At 39.0% G+C, this 20,695-nt stretch overlaps 2 protein-coding genes across 4 annotated transcripts in view; both read right to left on the reverse strand.

Moving 5' to 3' along the window:
* Window positions 1-9,760, reverse strand: part of grb14 (growth factor receptor-bound protein 14) — a 51,955-nt gene extending 42,195 nt beyond the window's left edge. Inside the window, exon 1 of the mRNA XM_056754484.1 lies at window positions 9,631-9,760. The gene's annotated coding sequence lies outside the window, so the exon portion shown is untranslated. The remainder of the gene's footprint in view (window positions 1-9,630) is intronic.
* A 739-nt stretch (window positions 9,761-10,499) lies between these two features.
* The window catches only part of cobll1b (cordon-bleu WH2 repeat protein-like 1b), a 43,476-nt gene continuing 33,280 nt past the window's right edge, over window positions 10,500-20,695 (reverse strand). For all 3 annotated transcript variants that reach the window (XM_056754878.1, XM_056754879.1, XM_056754881.1), the window contains 5 exons: window positions 15,613-15,817; window positions 14,610-14,683; window positions 12,925-14,279; window positions 11,736-11,870; window positions 10,500-11,572 (listed from right to left, as the gene is read on the reverse strand). In XM_056754878.1, the coding sequence (XP_056610856.1) occupies window positions 11,504-11,572; window positions 11,736-11,870; window positions 12,925-14,279; window positions 14,610-14,683; window positions 15,613-15,817 (1,838 nt within the window). In that variant the 3' untranslated portion in view covers window positions 10,500-11,503. The remainder of the gene's footprint in view (window positions 11,573-11,735; window positions 11,871-12,924; window positions 14,280-14,609; window positions 14,684-15,612; window positions 15,818-20,695) is intronic.

A 20,695-nucleotide genomic window follows, 5' to 3' on the forward strand; every position in this document is an offset into this window, starting at 1 on the left:
CACCTCACTTCTCGCCAGCGCAGCTGCTGGTAAGCTGTACGCGGAGGTTAACGTCCTCAAATAAGGCGTGTTTGGGTCACTCATTGACAAACAGACTGATGATGAGTTGGGTACATTAAGAGAGATAACAAAACAATTCAATGTTTATATCTGATCTTAGAATATAAGGTAAGGTCATGTTTCAGCTTTGACCATCATGAACTTTCAGGTGAGCTTCATAGGTTAGCGAGAGAGACATCATTTAGAGATTTCCAAACCTGAGCGACTTTCTCACTTCTGCAAAACACAAACATTTAACCCAATTGATTTCTATTGAAGGAACACAATTCCACAGAGACATTTCTCAAAATATCTTCCTAGCGCATCTTCTATATTTCCCTGGACCATTTTTTGTCCTCCCACACCAGCGAGGTAAAACTGCACTGAAGAGCCAGTTATCTAACATCAGCTCCCTAAACGTGCATGTACTGTAAAGTATAAAGTGGTATAGTGCAACACAATAAAGCAGTAAAAATAAAAAAGCAGACGCTGTTGAATACTTTGTACCACGATGCGATGGGCTGGTCTTGAACATATATGAAAGTAAAGACTTACATGATTGTTTAAACATCTTAAGATTGCCAAAAGTCGGTCAATGTTTATCTTGACATAACTCTTAGGATTTTTGTTTCAACCCATAAGAAAGGGAAAAACAAAGTTGAGATCTTTGCATTGTAATTGTTTTTCCTAGATATCATTACTTGCTTGCTTAAGTTTCCTTCTTCGCAAAAAAATATTTTTGCTGAGGAAAATGAGTCAGAAATCTCACAAACGCCTCGGTCATTATGTTTTAGAAGAGAAATCTCAAGAATGTCTCAAACTGAGCTCGGATTTGTCAAGTGTCCAATCAAAAGTCAACATTGTTCAAGATCTCAATATGAACTCATCTGTTACTTTATATTTCTTCTAAGCAATTTCAATAAAAATTTACAAGATAATCCGAATTCTCCCCTTCGGACAATCCTAGGTAAAGTCCTGATGATCTTAAACGGCCCTAAAGATGATCTTATCAGATTTCCCTGTGGTGTGTGTTAAGAGTGAATGAACCTGATCGGAAGACATATTTAGGTGAATATTCAACATGTTGCGAATTTAGGATCTGAAATCCGGATGTGTGATGGAAACCCCGAGGACAAACGCACAAGAATTCAAAGAAACAAAATAATACACAATCAGAAAGCCAGCTGACAGAAGCATAACAACCGTAGTCATGACTTCAACCAAACCCTTTTATTTAATGTCAATTTTTTGTCAAAAGTATTACAAGCACTTTCATCACAATTACGAATAATTTCAATAAAAAACGGGCTGTGTGCAAGTGACGGTAGTCTTAGGAATCTGAGTGTGCAGATGCTTTAAGGTAGAACAAAATAAATAGGTCCAGTGGAGCTTGAAAAGCCAGTCCACTCTTTCAGGTGATAATGTCAGCAGCTAGTTTTTACAAAACAGTATTAATATTTTTTTTTAATTACGCTAAAACAAGTTTTATATAGGCAAACGAAACATGGCGAAGAGGAAATATACAACATCGGAGGTGATTGAGATGCTTTTTGATCATGAAACTGACGGTGTGCTAGAATCTTCTGACCCGGAGTCTGCATATTTAGAATTTGCTGTGGGTGTTGATCCAGACGTGGATGGGCAAGTAAATGTTGCCTCATGAGAAATGTCCATAAAATAGGCTTAGACTTACATATCTTGTGTTGTGTGGGTATGCCTTCATGCACATGCGTAGATTTGTATGGATGCTTGTGTTCTCGTATATGTTTGTATGTGCGCACAAGTTACGTTATGCGTGGACAAACACAGTGCATGTATATATCTGAGTGTGTGCGTGCGTGCGTGTGTATGCATGTGTTGAAGCATGTGTATTTGTGTGTATGCATGTGTATGTATGTGTTTTTGTATGCATTCATTTGAGTGAATGGAGTGAAAAGTGCAAAAACAACGCCTGGAGAACAAAAGGCTCATGAATGAAAACTATGTACTTGAGTGACACTAAAAATACATGTACAGCAGTATATTCTTCATGTCTGAAGTGCATTCCTTCGTTCATTAGTGTTTTGAGATTTTTTGAATTGAAAGAATGTGACAGTCAAAAGAACAAAATGTGTGAAAACAACATATATTCACATCAGGCTCTAAAGGATTAAATGCTTTAGACGACGCCGCTCGAGCAATCTCTCAATGATAATTTTTTTAAATCACATAAAAAGTTATACATACACATTATACGTACACGATTAAAATCTAGGATTTTTTCTCCTCATGTTTGTGTTCTGTCACAGTTTAAATCTCTTATAAAATATTTTGGTGTCGCCCCAGCATTAAGTAAGACACAATAACCTGAGATATGAAAAAGCAACATCTGAGCATTACAATATTTCATATGGGAGGGCAAAAACACAAAAAAAATTATGTTTCTCTAACACAAAACATACATTAGAAGTTTCTTCGATGACCAAAATATTTACTGGGTCTAAGACAAGGACAACAAAGGCCGGACAGCATGGCGCTCCAGAAATAGGCTCCGGCCTAAAACACATTCTTCTGTTATCAGTCAATGCAAACGCTTTCTAATTACATTAGCAGGACATGAGATCCAGAGCTATTTCAGTTCAGCTCGGTCACTCTTGCATGGGGCCCCGCATCATAACATGACTCCCAACTCAGCGGGTTCAGAAAGTTGCAGATGAAAATATAATGAGTTTAATAATGGAACAAAAGACAGAGCGACTATATGTTCAATGATTCATGTGCATATAGATAACCACTGACCATATTAACTTTACATATCTCCATGTGTAAACAAATCATCTGCAGCGCTCCCTTCAACGTTCACTCAACAAGTTTTCGTTGTTAGTAAAACAACGAAAGTTAGTAAAACTTTGTAGTTCAGTTTACCATCATTTATGAAGACTTTTAAAAATCGAATACAAAAAAAATTTTGTTCTAGATTTGGGAATTTGCCATAAAAAAAAATCTGCTCTGCCTTATCGTATTTTATCTTTATCTCTTCTGTGCAAATGTGACTGGCGTTATGAGATTATGCAAATATTATTCAGAGACACGCGAGACATGTTCGGAGCATTATTCGAGAACATCACCGCAAACAATGCTTATTATAACATGCAAGTAGAATTAGTAAAATTAATTCTAAAGTTTCTAAATTTAAATTCTAAAGTTGAATTATCTCACAAATACTAAGGCTGTAACGTCAAAATCCTCGCTACCGCGTACTCTTGCTGGACGAGCTCAGTACGCATGCGCAGCGTCAAGAAAGTCCGTTCTCGCATGTTTCTAAACTTGGACCGCCGCCTACAAGCAAAATGCACTACAAATTGCCACTGGAGCAACGTATGATGCAACATCTTTGTCAATAAATAGAGCAAACTCCAGTGCAATACAAGAAATAAATACATCTTTCTTTCTCAGGCTGTAACGTCAGAATCAACGCTACCGCGTACTCTTGCTGGCAAGATCAGTGCGCATGCGCTAAAGTAAAGAGCGAGACAAGTTCCATGCATTGTAAAATAACATCACCGCAAACAATGCTTACTATAACATGCATCTAGAATAAGTAAATTATCGCACACATACCAAGAAATCAACCAATGCCTCTTTCTTTCTCAGGCTGAAACGTCAGAATCCTCGCTACCGCGTTCTCTTACGTATGATATCAGTGCGCATGCGCTGTTTACATTTCTATCCCAATTTCAATGCTTGATGAGTTTTCTCACTTACACACTTTATAATGACAAATCATAAAATGGAGCACGCATGCAAAGAATGCGGGAAGTCATTCAAAGAAAAGTTTCAGGTGGAGAGTAAACTATTACATTTCGAAAAAGACTATATAAGAAGATCATTATTTTTTTACATGCACTAATAAATTGTGCAATAGACCAAGAATGTGCATTTAGACCGTTTGATTTAATGTTAAGTTTTATAATGAAACTCAGACATTAAACAGCCTAAATGTTTAGGATCAGCTGTCTTGTTTATGCTCCTAACAGAGTTCCCCTCGTCCGATATTAAATCTTAAAGTTCAATGAAGGAGAACGAAGGACAACCCGCATCCCGAGGGTATAATTCCTTGTTCCTTTGCTGGCTCTACTGTAATGATTAATGTTAATATGTAGACAGAGGATGCTGGGTGTACACTAAATGCAAACAAAGGCTAGTGGTGCTGGTTTATTGTGTCACGAGCTGTCAGAGTTTTGTCATGAGTCTCAACGACGTTGACAAATGACACACTTCAGAGTAACATCGTAGAGACGTCCCTCTCTGTCTCCATAAGCCGGATTCGTGCTGACGGTTGTGGGTGTGAAACACAAAGCCACTGCTAAATCAAACAGTCTATCTTCTCATCTTTCTATACGTCAGGTTACATATTTACATCCAAACGGACACAGAAGCCCTCGGTTGAAATTTAACTTTGCATTTAACCTTGATTTCTTGAAAGGGAACACCAGCAGTCAGTCAGTTACAGAGTCCAAAGCCTTCGGAAAGAAAAATCACACAGGACATCTCAAATGTCTCAATTGTTTCTCCTACACGGTAATTAGAGGAAATGGAGAGCAAGTGGAGAATTTAGCAAGAGTCCACTGCATCTCAGACGTTCTTCATTCTGACTTGAGTTTCAGGATCCAACCGCGGCTAGAATAGCATACTGACATACTGCTTTTACTATTTCTGCTGTTTGTAGTATGCATGCTGCATGCGCAGTATTTTAGTTTCAATATGAAGTCATCCATCCACCTTCATTTCTTACTCTTGCAGTAAACCCGTCGCTGCTTTGGTTTCTGTTTTTATCTCTCCGAAATAACTTAAGGGGGAAACATCTGAGACAAAGTCGATACTTCCACAAAACTTCACAGAGAACCAGGTCTCAAAAAGAGCAACCTCTGAGCAATGAACTCTTCCTCTGGGAAGACATTAGCGCTCTCGTGGGTGCGGAGTCGGAGGATGGAGCCCCGTGCAGGGGTGGAGCAGAAACACGAGCTGGAGACGGCATCACTTGTACGGTCTGAAGTCATTATCAGATTAACAGGATTCACAGGGGAGTGTGCACACCTCATCTCTGCTTACACACAGGCATTCGTGCATCTGTGCTGTGAAGGATACGCGGGCACAGTTATTCTGAGGCCGTCACGTACAGACTGAAGTGTACATTAGAGACACGGTGCACGGTTTAACCCCTTTGGAGTTATTTGACCTTGAAATGCCACTAGGTAAAGACCGTATGAGCTGCAGCAGCAACTGGTCAAGGTTCAGCAGTCCGGTAACACCCTGCTGATACAAGTAACGGGCTACATTTTTCACAGTTTTATTCAAATATTATTTGTGTTCAATCAAAAATAATTTGTTTAAAATGTGACCGTTGACCCGAGCTGGACAGTAAATGTAGCATTTTTATTTTTAAGTATCTGTATTCTACCAGTGTTTTGGGGGGGAATGTTACTTTAAATAAATACTTCATTACTTTATACTTCACTAAATTTCATAAATACCTGTCATTTTTACCTTTATACTTAATATATTCAAATTTATAAGAAAAAAAGTAAAAGTAAAAGTAAGAAAATACAAGATTTTTTTAAGGACTTAAAGTCTTTGGACACCCCTGCCTTACAGTAACCACAAATGAACCTTGTGCTGCGCCCCAATTCACCTACTTATGCTTTTAAAGTATGTACTGCTTTTGTCATGAAAAGTATATCGATTTTAGTGCGCAGCAAAACTATGCACGTTCTGGGACATACTAACGCGAAACGATAGTGGTCGTTGTTGCCAGACGACACTCTGATCCTTAACTGTAAAGAAAACAAACTGTCAAAAACAGCTCGCCCTTGCATTTAAGTATATATTTTTAATTCATTATTTCATATGCAAGGTTTGCTGTATACTTACATTTATTATTTTAGAAAAACATGTTATTCATGCAGTGTAGCGTCACTAAACTTTCATAACACAGAGTTACGGCACTCGATCTCGCCGCTATGGCAGTGTCTTAACTCTGTATTTAAACAGCACTGGTTGCGGGTAATATCAGCCGTTTAGTGTCCATGGATTCACACCACTTTTACAAAAATAAAACCAGCAGGGAATGTCCTCAAATTCACAAAATAGACAAAACAGAGATATTGCATGTCTAAAAGGTTACCGTATAATAATATACATGTATGCATGTACTATAATAGAAGAGGCAATAGTGCAGTTGCAGCCATAAAAGTCTCAGCAGAAAAGGCCTGAAACAAAAACAGGTTTGTGGAATGTTGCTGTTCTTTCCCCCACAAATCACTACACACACATCCATCACTCGCTGTGGAAGACGTCATGATTCACAAGTAAACAATGTACAGTATATACCTGTCATATTGTGCATGTCATTTGATGCATTATTTGTAATCAAATATTAATAATATCTCCGAAACAAGTTTTTTTGATGTTACCAAACCATGACAGTTTTTACCTTTCCATTCATCCAAATATTCTTTTAATTCTCGTGAAATATCTTAAAGATGTCAGTAAAACAAGTGAACAAAGTGCAAAGTGTTTTATTTCCAACGCAACAGTTTCACTGCAAAATAATAACGATACTGTTGTGTTTTGTTCCTTGCTAATGTTTTATAATGGCTAAAGACGCATGTCTGTTGCATTAAAACCTACATAACTTTTCTCTCAAGTCAAATCATTCGATCAAGGTCTCATGAATCGCAGTCTTTTATCAAGAGAGGAACTAAACATGCAAACCATTAAATACTGATTGCTTGTTTCTCAGCATTCTCTTTCTCATCCGTTTAAAGGACATAAAAATAATTGACGTTTTGTTACAGCTCAGATGCATCTTCTTATTTCTTCCTTGTTAAGATTTCAACAGTGTCTCAAACTGCACAGATTGCTTAATTCCCCGTCTAAAATCATTTTAGCTATGCAATCCACACTATATCATTATGCTATAGCTCTATACTATTAGCGTATAGAGAATGTGAAGCTGGCATCACACCTTATGTTGCATGTTGTGCCGCCATCTTGGAAGGATAATTTTGTGCCGTTACATGCGTTGTTTGATATATGGTGAACTCGAAAGTGAAAGAACCATTGGCTTTTCCTGAACGATGCTGCGTAAGGCTGTTGCAGTTTTTAATACAACAAGACCGATCTACCATAGTTATACTCCCTAATCAAACAAGGATAACAAAACACTGCATTGAACGCACTAGCACCTGTCCTACCAAGATGGCGCAACATTCAAAAGCTCTATACCGACTTGTCTTGTTTGCATCTCTTATTTCTTCCTGAATAATTTTTTCTTCAAATAAATAGTTGAGACAAACTTGACTCCATAACAAAATAGCGACTTCTTCGCAATGCAACTTTCTTCTGGTCTTTGTGCTAGAAGGGATCCATGCAAACAGTGATTGAATATTTCGCAAAAAAAAATTAACTTCTGAGCAGATCCACATGGAATTCCCATTTTGGACCATTTTATTTCAGAGTCTATCCTACAAATCACTCTCAAACAAAACTTTTCGACATTTTCTAGGCCTCGGTATCGGTATGCGTCTCTGAAATGTGTATCACGTTTAATTGACAGAAACGTTCTCTATGCAAATCTGTAAAACCAGTTGCCTGTGTAAATGATTCGCAAGGAACCAGTTGAGGAGTGACTGTCACATGGTCTTTCATTTAAGCGCAGGCACACAAAAGACTGGAGGACACAGAAGAGCAGATAATTATAGCCTGTAGCAGACACCCACCTCACCTCACCCTCCGACCAATGCACTCGCTCCATCACTACAATCAGCACATTCACAAACACTAATGTGGAATTAACATGCAATCATGTTACTAACACACACTTTGGCGTCTGGCCGGGGGGGGGGGGGCGCGGGGCCACAGGGATGAATAAAGATCTGTAGAATACGAGCAGAGGGGAGACAGAAATGCTTTTGGGTTGCAAAAGTCTACAGGGCTGTATTTAAAGGAACAGTTCACCCAAAAATGCATTTAGGCTTGGAATGACAAGAAGGTGATGATGAAAGGATTTAAACTGGGTTAAAAAGTGAAGTTCATTGTTAAAGGAACCGATCATGTTGCTCCAAACCCAAATGCTGTTATATATTGAAAGGTGAAATTCGGCAGAATTTTTATGTAGCATATGGTTTGCACGATGGTAAAGATGTTGGCATCCAGCTACTTAGCAAGTCTCTACACAGCTACCAATGGCTGGTCACTTGAGAAAAACAAATCATTAAATTGTATTTTGTATATTATATTTTTTATCCCTATGACAATTGGAGTATTCAGCTCATAAAACAACGATTTTGCTCTTTCAATGTAAAAAAATAGGTGAAAGTCAGTGTTTACAAGTAGAACGTGCACGTTTTCAACGTAAATACATATTATGTGAAGTCATGAGCGCGTATCGCTGAACAGAACAAGGTGAGCATTTGTGTTCATTAAGCGTATCATTTTTGTTTTAGGAAATGACGGATCGTTCTGCTAGATAAGACCTTCATAGTCTGGTATCGTTTAAAGCTGCACTGAAACTGTCATTTTGACCTTCAATCGTCCATTGACGTCCACTACTCGTGAGGTATTCATCAAAAACCTTCATCACGACTAAAGAAACAAATACAAAAACATCGTGGATGACATGTGGGTGAGTAAATTATCATGAACATTTATTTAGAAAGTGAACTACTCCTTTAACCCATGCATTATGCTACAGTTCCTAACAAATGTGCATGTTCTTCCATGTGTAATTTCTCCAACTTTTACTCATATTAGATCGACAAACACAGCTGTTCCCAACAAGCCACACGATCAGATGCATGTCAAAGTTACGTTTGGAGCACAAACTGTGTTTAAACCAGTAACCCTTAGAAAAGTGTCAAAACGTGACGCTTATAAATCCAGACCTGGAAAGATTAACTATGCAGTGCTCTGCACCGCCAGCAGGTGGCAGCAGTCAACGTGCCGCTTTTACCACAGAGTGACAAACCCCTAAATCACATCATTCATCCCTGATGTAGTTGATCCCATATCGCTCAAAAGGGCAGCGAGGTGTAAAATGTCAATCATAGTAAATAAAACCACTTTTGATACGTGCGAAGATCAAAAAGGCATTTGTATTTTCATTAAAAAAAAAAAAGAGAATTGAGCACGCAGCACCGAGTATGATTGCACAACACACACAGACGCACAAATCTCGTCAGATGTGATCGGAGTGATGAAAATAATGTGAAATCAGACATAAAGCTCGTGCACACATATGCACATATATAACTGCACTCTGTTGTACAGTAAAGTACAGTACAGCAGAGTAGGCTACAGTACAATAGAGTCCAGTGAAGTACATTTGAAGTACAGTATACTATGGTAAAGTACAGTAGACTATAGTCCGGTAACGTTACACTGCAGTCCAGTATACAGTTCACATGAGTCCAGTCAGAACAGTGCAGTCCACTACAGACCAGTACACGACAGTGGCCTCTACTGCAGCAGCGTTACGCAGCGCGTAAAAGATCCCGCATATGGCACTTTAATGCCGTTTACAGTCACGCGTTGTGTCATATGTGTGTGTACCTGCTTCTGCTCGGCGCTCCCCCTCTCGCCACCATCGCTGCCCTGTGAGCGTTTGGACGCCTCTGACGAGCGGCGGTCCTCAGGCTTTAAAACGCGACGTCACGATACTGCACGGAGGCGCGGATCAGACGCGCGCGCGTCTGCGGGAACGAGGACGGGCATCGCAGCCCCGCAATTTGCTAACAAGGAAGTAAGCAGGAAATAAGACAACAAAGATAAGAAAGCAAAGAAACAAACGAGGAATGAAAGTGAAGAAAGAAAAGGCTTATTAAAATGAACGGAAGTTCATTTTTGGGGCATAGTTCGGGATCGGAAGAAAATCATTATATTTTTATATTATATACATGTTTTAAAGTATATTTTATAATAAAATATTACCAGGAAATAAAATTAAATACATTGAGAATATTTATAAATACTGTATATAGATTTTAAGACTTTTATTTAAATTTAACAAATTATTTTCAATTTAAACACCCTTTTTTGAATAGAACGTACATGCATAAAAAAGTAAAAAATTTTATAATTTGTTTTAAATAATAGTTTTATAGTATTACTTTAAGGATTGCAAAGATGACAGTCACTATTTCAGTGGTAAGAGCATTGCGTTAACAACGCAAGGTTGTGGGTTCGATCTCAGGGGATTGCATATACCTATGTAAAATGTATAGGATAAAGCAATGCAAGTCGCTATGGATAAAAGCGTCTGCCAAATGACTCAATGTTAATGTAATGTAATGTAAAATTGAAGTAATTCTTGATTGTATTTCAAAAGTATTTTGTTGTGTTTCCTCAGTAGTTAATAAAAGAAATCAAGGTAAAATATCAGAACTGGAATATAATGCAAAAATAACGAATGAAGGCAGAAATTTTAAAAGTCTGTTATACTTTAATACAGAACAGAGGAAAGTTCAGATATTACAGCAGTTTTCTCCTCACAATAAGCCCTGTGTCTTCTTTCTTGGCACCATTTTGTTTTTTAGTTTCTTTTTGTGGGCCCAAAATCTTGTTTGATGACATGCCATATCATTATTATCATTTTAACATATAAAACTATAACCAATCATTACTAACAATACATTTTGTGGTAACGTTTGACAAGTGAAAAAGCAGGGCTTTGTGTATTTTTCAGTACCGTTGGCTAGTAATTATAAATCAAATCTGCAGCTAATAATTTAAACAAAATAAAGGCCTCATAATAGAATAAAGCGTACTCTAAATCTGCACATTTACAACATTTCTCATCTCGTTCGTAGGTCACAAAGCAACCCCAAAATATTCAAATGGATGGATTTCAAAATATAATAACATTAATAAGATTTCTGTTGTTTAATTTCTGTCTTCAGGGAAAAAAACAGTGTAACAGATAATAAGAAAACGAAAAAGAAAGTTTAATCTCTGAGTGTCAATCTGAAGAATGAATGAGAAGAGATCCACGGTTGGAGCTTGTTTTTTCAACGTGTCCATTTGGCATCGATCGCAACATCAGGTTATCGAACGATCTTCCCATCAAAGGTAGTTCGACCCAAATTGTGAATTCTGTTGTTATTCATTCGCTCTTATATTTGGAATTAGTGTCAGTAAATAATGACAGAATTCACATTTCTATCACTATAAGGCACGAAGAAGATGAAAGCATCACCGCAGTCTGAGGAACAGCTTCACATCCATGATAAGCATCGGAGAACGTTCTGGCCTGGAAGGTGCTGAAAGTATTTTGAGCTGTGTGGCTTTGAGAGTTAAAAATCATAATATTCGAAAGTCTGTGAAAAGAAGTTTTTGTCGTGATGAAAGCGGTTTGCTGAATATTCTGGAAAGAGTGCAGCTGGATGTCCGTCAATAAAAACACTGAATAGAGGCGAGATGAAATTCCTCATTCCTCTACGGATGCTTCTGATATTCCCTTCAGTGTGGGCAATGGTCCTAAAGATCCCTCAGACCCCTATGAACAACAAAAAAACAAGCTTTATTAATAGTATAAATACAGCAGCTTTCTTCCTTTGTGAAAAACTGAGCAATGACTTCTTTGTCTCTCATAAATGACATAAATTCCCTTAAGGATATCAGGCGAAATGAAGGAAAGTCTAGACTTTAGAGGGACTCACGGGTGACGGTTGAGTGTTTTCAATTTTACACGTTCCCATGTCTGAAGCAGAACGCGGCGCTGGGTCGTCACAGCCCGCTGTTTGTGATGGGGCCGCTCTGTATCTCTCTGTGTCTTCCTCGCCATTGTCTGTCACCTGTGGTCCGCAGGGGGGATCAAAACACACAATACACACTCTGTCATTGAGGAGTGGGAACGGCAGGGTCCACCACAAAAAAGAAAAAGACACTGTGTCGTCTTCATATGATTTATGTGAGTGACACAGTATAGACCGCTAAACTGTACCCCTCTGGGACTCACACGCATTGAAAAATCTATATATTTACATACACACACACACACACACACACGAGTGAAATGCAGATGTCTACGTAACACAACCAAGAAACTGAAAGACAGACACACACACACCCAGTCCCATCAGTCAAACAAAAGCATGTTTTGATGAAGCTGAGGCCCAAACACACATCGTGGGGACTGACGGGACACAACAGCGCCCTGAACACACTCACAGCTGACCTCGCTTACACAACGACAAAAGAGAAGACGACAGGTCAATCCAGGACACAGATTAATGATGCTTGTGCGTCAATACATTCAGTACACACAACCATTACAATGAGTGTCACCCAACTCCTGATATTAATTTACGAGGGCCGGTTTAAACTGGGTGTATTTTACAATAGATTATTTGCTTACCCAGCAACCGCAGTACAATGAGACTAAGAAAGGAGAATCAGGTGCTAAGACAAGACCTTACAGGTCAAGACTCCACCCGCACTGTATTGTACTGTACTCTCACCGCATCACTATTTGACTTTTTTGTTTTTGAGCGGGTCTCACTGAAGCTGTGACAAATAGATAGATATAGACAGACAGACAGAGAGAGAGAGAGAGAGAGAGAGATATATAGATATATAGATAGATAGATAGATAGATAGATAGATAGATAGATAGATAGATAGATAGATAGATAGATAGATAGATAGATAGATAGATAGATAGATCTAGAGAGACAGATAAAGACAGAGACAGACAGACAGATAAAGACAGAGACAGAGAGACAGATAAAGACAGAGACAGACAGACAGACAGATAAAGAGGGACAGACAGACAGACAGACAGATAAAGAGGGACAGACGGACGGACGGACAGATAAAGAAAGAGACAGACAGACAGATTTGACTCACTGTGTTCGCGGGCGGCTCGTGTGTCTCTTTGACTGAGCCCGTGTGCACCAGAGGACGCCGGGTAAGAGAGTGAGAGCGCTTGGCGGCGGACAGCACAGCCTGAGCGAAGCGAGAAGGTGTCGACGGTGAGTACGGCTTGGGTGCAGCTAAGCTTCTCCACTTATCCAGACTCAACGCAGGCGAGGGGTTTACAGGAAGGCTCTTCTGACGGGTCAGAAATGAAGCTGGGGGAAATCTGGGAGGCTCTACCTCTTTTGCAGGGTGTTGGGGTTTAGTTCCATCTACCTCTGTCTCCTCAGGATGAGTGACGTCCTTCTCACGTTCCTCCTCGTCCCATCTCACGGGTGGCGGTGGATGTGGAAAAACATCCGACTGCGGCCTCGCTGCAGGACTGCTACACCGACTGCTGCCGCTACTGCTGCTCCCGACACTCGCCCTGCGCACCGCCGCCGAGCTCACGTAATCCCCAGCCGTCCGTTTGTGCTGAGGCAGACGGAACGAAGCTGGTTTGGGTTTTATCGTTGGTGGAACTTTCTTCTCTTTGACGACGGTCTCGGTTCCTGATGGAGACGCTGGAGAGAAGACGTCCACTTGAGGAGAACCTGGAGGAATGGTTTCTGAAAGTTCCCCGGGTTTTATGGACGATCTTGAGTGGCCGTTGAGAGCAGGCATGCCATTGGTCAACAGGCCAGGCGGAGATGAGACGGTCTTTCTGTCAGAGTTCTCCACGCCGGCGTTATCGCGTCGTTCCAGAGTCAGTTCCACTTCAAAAAAGCGCATCTTTTCCCGAGACATCTGAGGCACGATGGTGTAAGTCGTCATGCCCACTTTGGGTATGTATTCACGGGTCAGCTCGTTGGAGGGTTTGGGTTTGGGTTGTGCGCTGCTCGGTTTACACGCTGGGAGTTTTGGGGATTGAATCGTTGAGCTGGTGTGGGGTTCAGGAACGTGAAGCTCTTCGGTAGAAGTGGCCCCGTCCTGCTTTGGCCCCGTTGAGGGTGTGGACGCAACTACTAGAGGTTTGATGCAAACGTCAGATGATGGAATGTTAGAGAGAGTCGTGGGATCTGTCTGGGTTTGCATTTCAGTTTTACTAAAGCTGACTCTACTACGGTTGTTTTTTTGCGTCTGGTCTTCAGAGAGTGAATGAGTGGGCTCAGGGGAAGATTTGGGTGGGACCGTGTTGGATTCAAGGGATTGAGATTGTGAAAGTGACGTCTGGATGCCGCAGTCGAACGTTTGAGGCATGTTGAGCGTAGAACCAGTCGTCTCTGAAGCGCTCACAGAAACCTTCTCCAGAACAAGACGGCTTTCAGAAGATTCAGCTGCTTTTTCTATCTTCTCCTCCGGGGGATCTGCAGAAAGAGAAAACAGTCACGCACTGAATCTTGTATCTTTTGGTAGCTCTTCTTAAGAACACAACCCATTGACAATGCTTTGGTTTAACAAAAATATGTAAAATATTTCATATAAAAGAAAACATTAGCTTTCAAATATAAAGAGGCGTGCATTTATAAAACAAATGTAAATGTAATCCCTTGTGTCCAAACTTTTGACTGGTAGCGTATTTATGTAATTTTGAGTATTACAGCAATAAACTGGGTTCCTCGTGAACTGACTGATAGATAAACACTCTTTAAACTTTCTAAAACAATGTCCAGAAGTTACAAAAAACATCAGCCTACCTGTCTCTGATTGGGCGTGACAGCTCACGACCTGCTCTGATTGGACCTTTCCATTCATTGGCACCTCAGTTATTCTGTAAAAAATAACACACATAAAATAAATGGGGAAAAAATATATACACATTACAATTAACTAAACCATGAAAAATGTAATACTTTAAAATAAAAACGAAAAACGTTTACGAAAACGAATAAAAAGCAACAATCTAAAAAGTCTTTGGAATACAATATTAAAAAGCTTCTATGGTGCAATTGAAATCAAAAGTTGACTTGAAAAATGCTCATGAATTTCTCGAATAAAACGAAATATTATTCCATGTTTATTTTGGTTTACTAAAAATAAAAGTTTGAAAACATTACTTTTCATTGAAATCAAATAAAATATTGATCTATTTTTTTTTTTTAAACTTAACTAAAGGAAAATTGAAATTTTGCCTTAAAAATACAGTGAAATAAGTAATAATAATAAAAAAAACGTATATAGCAACCTAAAAAATAAACCAATAAATAAAATAATTACAAAAAATAAACCAATATTGCTAAAACTCAAAGAATCTACACAATAACAGATAAAAAAGCTAATTTAAAACATTAATAAAACTCAAATCAAAACTATAATTATTCTGTAGTATTCTGATTTTAAGACCTCTAATTAATTGATACACGACATAAAAAAATGTTCAAGGTTAATATGTCACATTGTAGAACCATTAAAAATAAGCTAATAGTAGCAAAACCAAAAAAGACAAAAACAATTTTTTTGTATGCAAGATTTATGCACAGATGCAAGCCAATGTCACACATTATATTAAAATGTAATGATGACGTAGACATGTAAAATGAAGAAAAGCTTTACATTTTATTGTAAATTTGTTTTAAAATGTTAAAAGTCCTAAAACGTAATTTCGTTACTGGTTCAAGAGTTTTTTTCAACTAAGCTCTTTTAAACCCCACTGTATACTTTATAAACACACCCTGGACAAACAGTTTCTACTGTACCCACCCTGGATCAGCAGATCTGAGGTCACGTGATGGATCGTCTCGGGACGTCCCGTGTGGAGATACGCGTTCCCTCTCTGAATCTTGAGTAGCGGAGTCGATTGAGATATCAGCAGACTTGTTCAGACTGCTGTTGTCCTCCGGCTCTCTGGGCACAGACACCTCCTCCTGTTCCCTGATCTCCTCCAGAGGAGACGCCAACACGACCTCTGTAACATACAAAAATGAAAATCTCTCTTATGATGCAAAGTTGCATTTTATAAACGGGTCTGGGAGCAGACTAACGGGTGAAGGGGAGGAGTTAACGGATGCTCCGCCCAAGCCGTGTAACAAGTCATTTAAGATGGGAGTGCATTTTTAGACTTTAACTGAAGAATATGATGGCACACAAATTTTATAAAGAGATGGACCCACATTGATAAACTATTTACAATGAACACTCCAGTATTTCCTGAAAAAATAGGCTTTGTCATTTTTAATTTCACTGGGACTCTGATGAAAAATGGTGTTTAATACGTTTGCATTATATAATAAACACTTTTTTTTCTTCAGAAAGATGAAACCGTTTTCCAGAATACTGTAAGGTGCACTTTACTGAATAATTGACGCTTTACAAACAAACTTGAAAGAAGTCTTTCCCTCTTGACTATATTACATGTATATCACAGCCTCTTGCGCCGTATTGCATAATTCTCACGTGTTTGCATAAACTCCATCAAGTTATGCTTTTATATTTTTTATATTCTGCATCGGCTGTAAATCGCATGATGCAAAACTCAACAGTATGTGAAAGAGGCCTCCAACACTTTGTGTTTATCACAGCGTCCCTGAGCTCCAGTCGAGCAGGGGTATCCCACTTCAACATGAATTATTCACATCCTCTGTCTCTCTCTCTCTTTCATGAATGAGCAGCAGATATAAAAGACAGAGAGACGGCATTTGCAGTATTAATATGAAATCTCTGGCTCTGCGAGCGAGCACAGCTAATGAAGACATCTCAGTCATCTGGCTTCATTCAGTTCAATCGCTGGAGACACACGAGATGAAGAAACATTCCTGTGATCTTTCCATCTACACAGAGACACTTCCACTCCGAGCTCTTCTGAAACTCATGTCTCTTCCTCACTCTCGTCTTCTGTCTTTACATAGAATTTACACTCACGAACCATGAAGGCAAAGTTGTTTTTCTTTTAAAAAGCATCATGTCATAAAGGAACATGTAAAAAGACAAAGGGGGGGACAATAACAATTCAACAAAATGTATCGTGAACCTCAATACATATGAGAAAATAAGACAAAAGACATTAAATGAAAATCAGATTTTTATGTCCTGTAAATCATCTTCCAGATTGACTTTAAGAAGCAGATGAGAGAAAGAAAAATAATTGTTCCTAACAGATGCGCTTAAAGGAAGATACATATACAATTGAAAAATACATACCTTTATGAATAAACAAATTTAAGCTGGGATAGTTTTCCACAAAATGATTTTCTCATTAATGCATTTTGATATCATTCCACACCTGCAGGGGCGGACTGGCCATCTGGCATCCTGGGAGTTTTTCCGGTGGGCCGCTAACTTATGGCGACTGAACGCTCAGACGGACGTATTATAAATGAAGACACATACCCATCAATCCCCCCCCTGTCGACAGAAATAGTGGAGGGCCGATGTGGGCCAAAAAAGACAGGGCCGACTTTTCCTCCCAATCCAGCCCTGAACACCACTATTACTTTCTTCTGCAGAACGCAAAAGAATACATTTTAGGGAACGTTGACCGAACAAAACTCCACCCCATTGACATCCATTGTATGGAAACAAATCCACAGAGACATTTCTCAAAATATCTTCTTTTGTGTTCCCCAGAAGAACGAGTCACATACAACCACATTATGCTTTTTTAATGTCAGACATATCATACACTAAACTGACTTTAAAACAAAATCCTGCACATTTGATACAGCATTAGGGAACGAACGTCTTTCTGACATCAGAAACTCAATACACGTCAGCAAAAACTGCGGAGGAAAATATCCTCGCGTGAAAGCGAGTGCAGTGAAGGATCGTCCTGGGTCTCTGGAGAACGTCTCTGTACGCTTTTGAACAATGAAAAAAGTCTGCCTGATGATCCCAACGCCAGATTAGACATAAAATCCAGTCAAAAACAAACCTCCGGACCTGTCCATCTCCTCCATTACTTCACACAAAACCTGCTATCACATCTTAACAGAACAATGTGTTTTATGAGTTCAGGGTCCCCGGACAGAGGAACAAGACGTCACACTGACAATAGCAGCTTTAGTTGAGTTACCTACCGGGACGAGGAAACACTTACATCAGGATTTAAAAAGAAGAAAAGCACAGAATGTCAAAAGAAAACAATCGGAGAATGACAAACTAGTAACCGCATTAAAGTCACTACATGCTTCCAAATTATATACATTTCTTACATTAACATTGATGCTTTAGGCAGACGCTTTTATTCAACATTTTTTAGTCATCTTTTTTTAATATGTGACCCTGGAGGTTATAAATATTACAGATACATTTTAGCAATAACCAACAATACATGGTATGGGGCAAAATTAGGATCTTAGGATATTTAGTAAACATCATGTTCTGCGAAGCTATTTTGAAAATATCCTACCATAAACATATCAAAACTCTATCTTTAAATACAATTTTCTCAATATTTAGATTTTTTTGCACCCTCAGATTCCAGATTTGTAAATAGTTCTATCTCAGCCAAATACTGTTCTATCCAAACAAATGAAGAGCTTTTTCATTCAGCTTCCAGATGATGTATAAATCTCAATAAAAAAAAAAAATTCCCCTTATTACTGGTTTCATGGTCCAGTGTCACATGTGTATTAAACATTTCCTATGCATGTTGTGTTTGGAGTGTAAACTGAAGTTCAATTTTGAGAAAAGCTTTTCACCAAAGCCGCACTAGTTTTCACTCCACAGTCCCGTCTCACATTATAAATGAATTATATAATAAAATAATATCAGAAATAAATAAGTAAAATTGAGGAAAACTTTTATAAAAAAGAAAACAAGTATATGTTCTGAGTGAGAGTTAGTGCAGGCATCAGATGATGCTGAGAGTCTCATACGCCCCCTGCTGGTGAATCAGCAGGACAAACACACATTAGTGAGATAAATGATGCTCTGCTGTCACAGATAATGACATGAACAGATTCTTCACCCACATTCACACCATCACAGAGTGTGTATAAGATCACAGCCCGTCTCCATTTCTTTGATGTCAAGAACAGGGAATAAAGTTTAAATCTTTCTTTAAGTTAGCTGTGCAAGAGGTAAAACACAGTCAAATCAGATTATTATTGATATTATTGAAACATTGTTGATGTAGGCACAGTATTTATGAATGTGTAAATTATAGAAGCAAAGGCATTTTGACTGAATCAGTCTGCTGTCTGGATGCTTTAGACTTAAAATCCCATTGAAATTAAAAATGCAGTGTTTTATTTTTTACATTGCAGTGTTTATTGTATATAGTTTATCAATGTGGGTCATTTTAATTTTTAAATTCATGTACCCTCATAATCTTCAGTTAAAATCTTAAAATGCACTGACTCAAATGACATATGTTATGCATCCGTTAACTTCTCCCCTTCAACTCTCAATGCTCTGGAAGAACATATATTATTTGTGATTTAAATAAAGATTTAAAAGTCAAAGAATCTTTAACTAGTGTAAAGTGGGCTTGGTATGTGACTTTCAGGGGAAAAAAGAGAACTAATAGTTTTCTTGGTTTCTGCAGTCAATGTTTTCAAATAAAAGCTGTTGTCCACTTTTTGCCTTTTGTTTCAGTCTCAGAAAATGTTATTAATATTTAGATACTGTATATCGGCCAATATATTCGTCATCGGCTTCCAATCTAAAAGAATGATCTGTTATTGTTATTGGCCAACATTTACATATCCGTGCATTCCTACATGACACATGATTGAGACGTGCACAGCAGATGCGTGTCGGTTAGAAATGCTGTCTGACTTGATATGAAGTCATGCTAACGTACGCCAAGAATACTTTAGTGACACTCAGCTGTTAAAATCATGACAATCCTCACCATTGACTGAATGTGTTCACAATCAGACCCTGATGAAGTTTCAAGGCTCTGTTTACACACGCACGCACACAGATTTGCAAATGGGCCATGTTTGTGTGTATGTGCATGGGTGTTTGTGTGCGTGTCTGTGTGCGTTTGTGCGTGTGTGTTGGTGTGTCTGTTTGTGCATGTGTGTTTGTGTGTGTCTGTGTGCATGTGTTTGTTCTTGTGTGCATGTGTTTGTCTGTGTGTGCGTTTGTTTGTGTGTGTTTGATTGTGTGCTTGTGTGTGTTTGTGCATGTGTGTTTGCATGTGTCTGTGTGTGCGTGTGTTTTGGTGCATGTCTGTGTGTTTGTGCGAGTGTGTTTGCGTGTGTCTGTGTGTGCGTGTCTTTGTTCCTGTGTGTATGTGTTTGTTCCAGTGTGTTTGTGTGTGCGTGCGTGTGTGTGTCTGTGTGTGCGTGCGTGCGTGTCTTTGTGCTTGTGTGTGTTTGTGCATGTGTGTTTGCATGTGTCTGTGTGTGCGCGTGTTTGATTGTGTGCTTGTGTGTGTTTGTGCATGTGTGTTTGCATGTGTCTGTGTGTGCGTGTGTGTTTTGGTGCATGTCTGTGTGTTTGTGCGAGTGTGTTTGCGTGTGTCTGTGCATGTGTGTTTGCATGTGTCTGTGTGTACGCCTGTTTGTTTGTGTGTGCGTGTGAGTTTGTGTGTGCATGCGTGCGTGCGCCTGTGTGTGTGTGTGTGTGTCTGTGTGCGCGTGTGTGTTTGTGTGTGCGTGAGTGAGTGTGTTTGCGTGTATGTATGTGTAAGTATTTGATTAATACAGCTGCAAACATTTAGATGCCGTGAGTTACATCCAGTAAATTTTCACCAGCTGGGGAAACACCCAACTCAAGCATATAAAACACAGATCTGCATTACTTACAAACTGACTTCATCCAAACACAAAAACCTCATAGAGTCCCGTTCACAACACAAGTCTGCGTTCAAATTCATCGACTTCCATACTGTCTA

The sequence above is a fragment of the Triplophysa dalaica genome, chromosome 8 (genome assembly GCF_015846415.1).
Source record: "Triplophysa dalaica isolate WHDGS20190420 chromosome 8, ASM1584641v1, whole genome shotgun sequence".
NCBI classification, from domain to species: domain Eukaryota; kingdom Metazoa; phylum Chordata; class Actinopteri; order Cypriniformes; family Nemacheilidae; genus Triplophysa; species Triplophysa dalaica.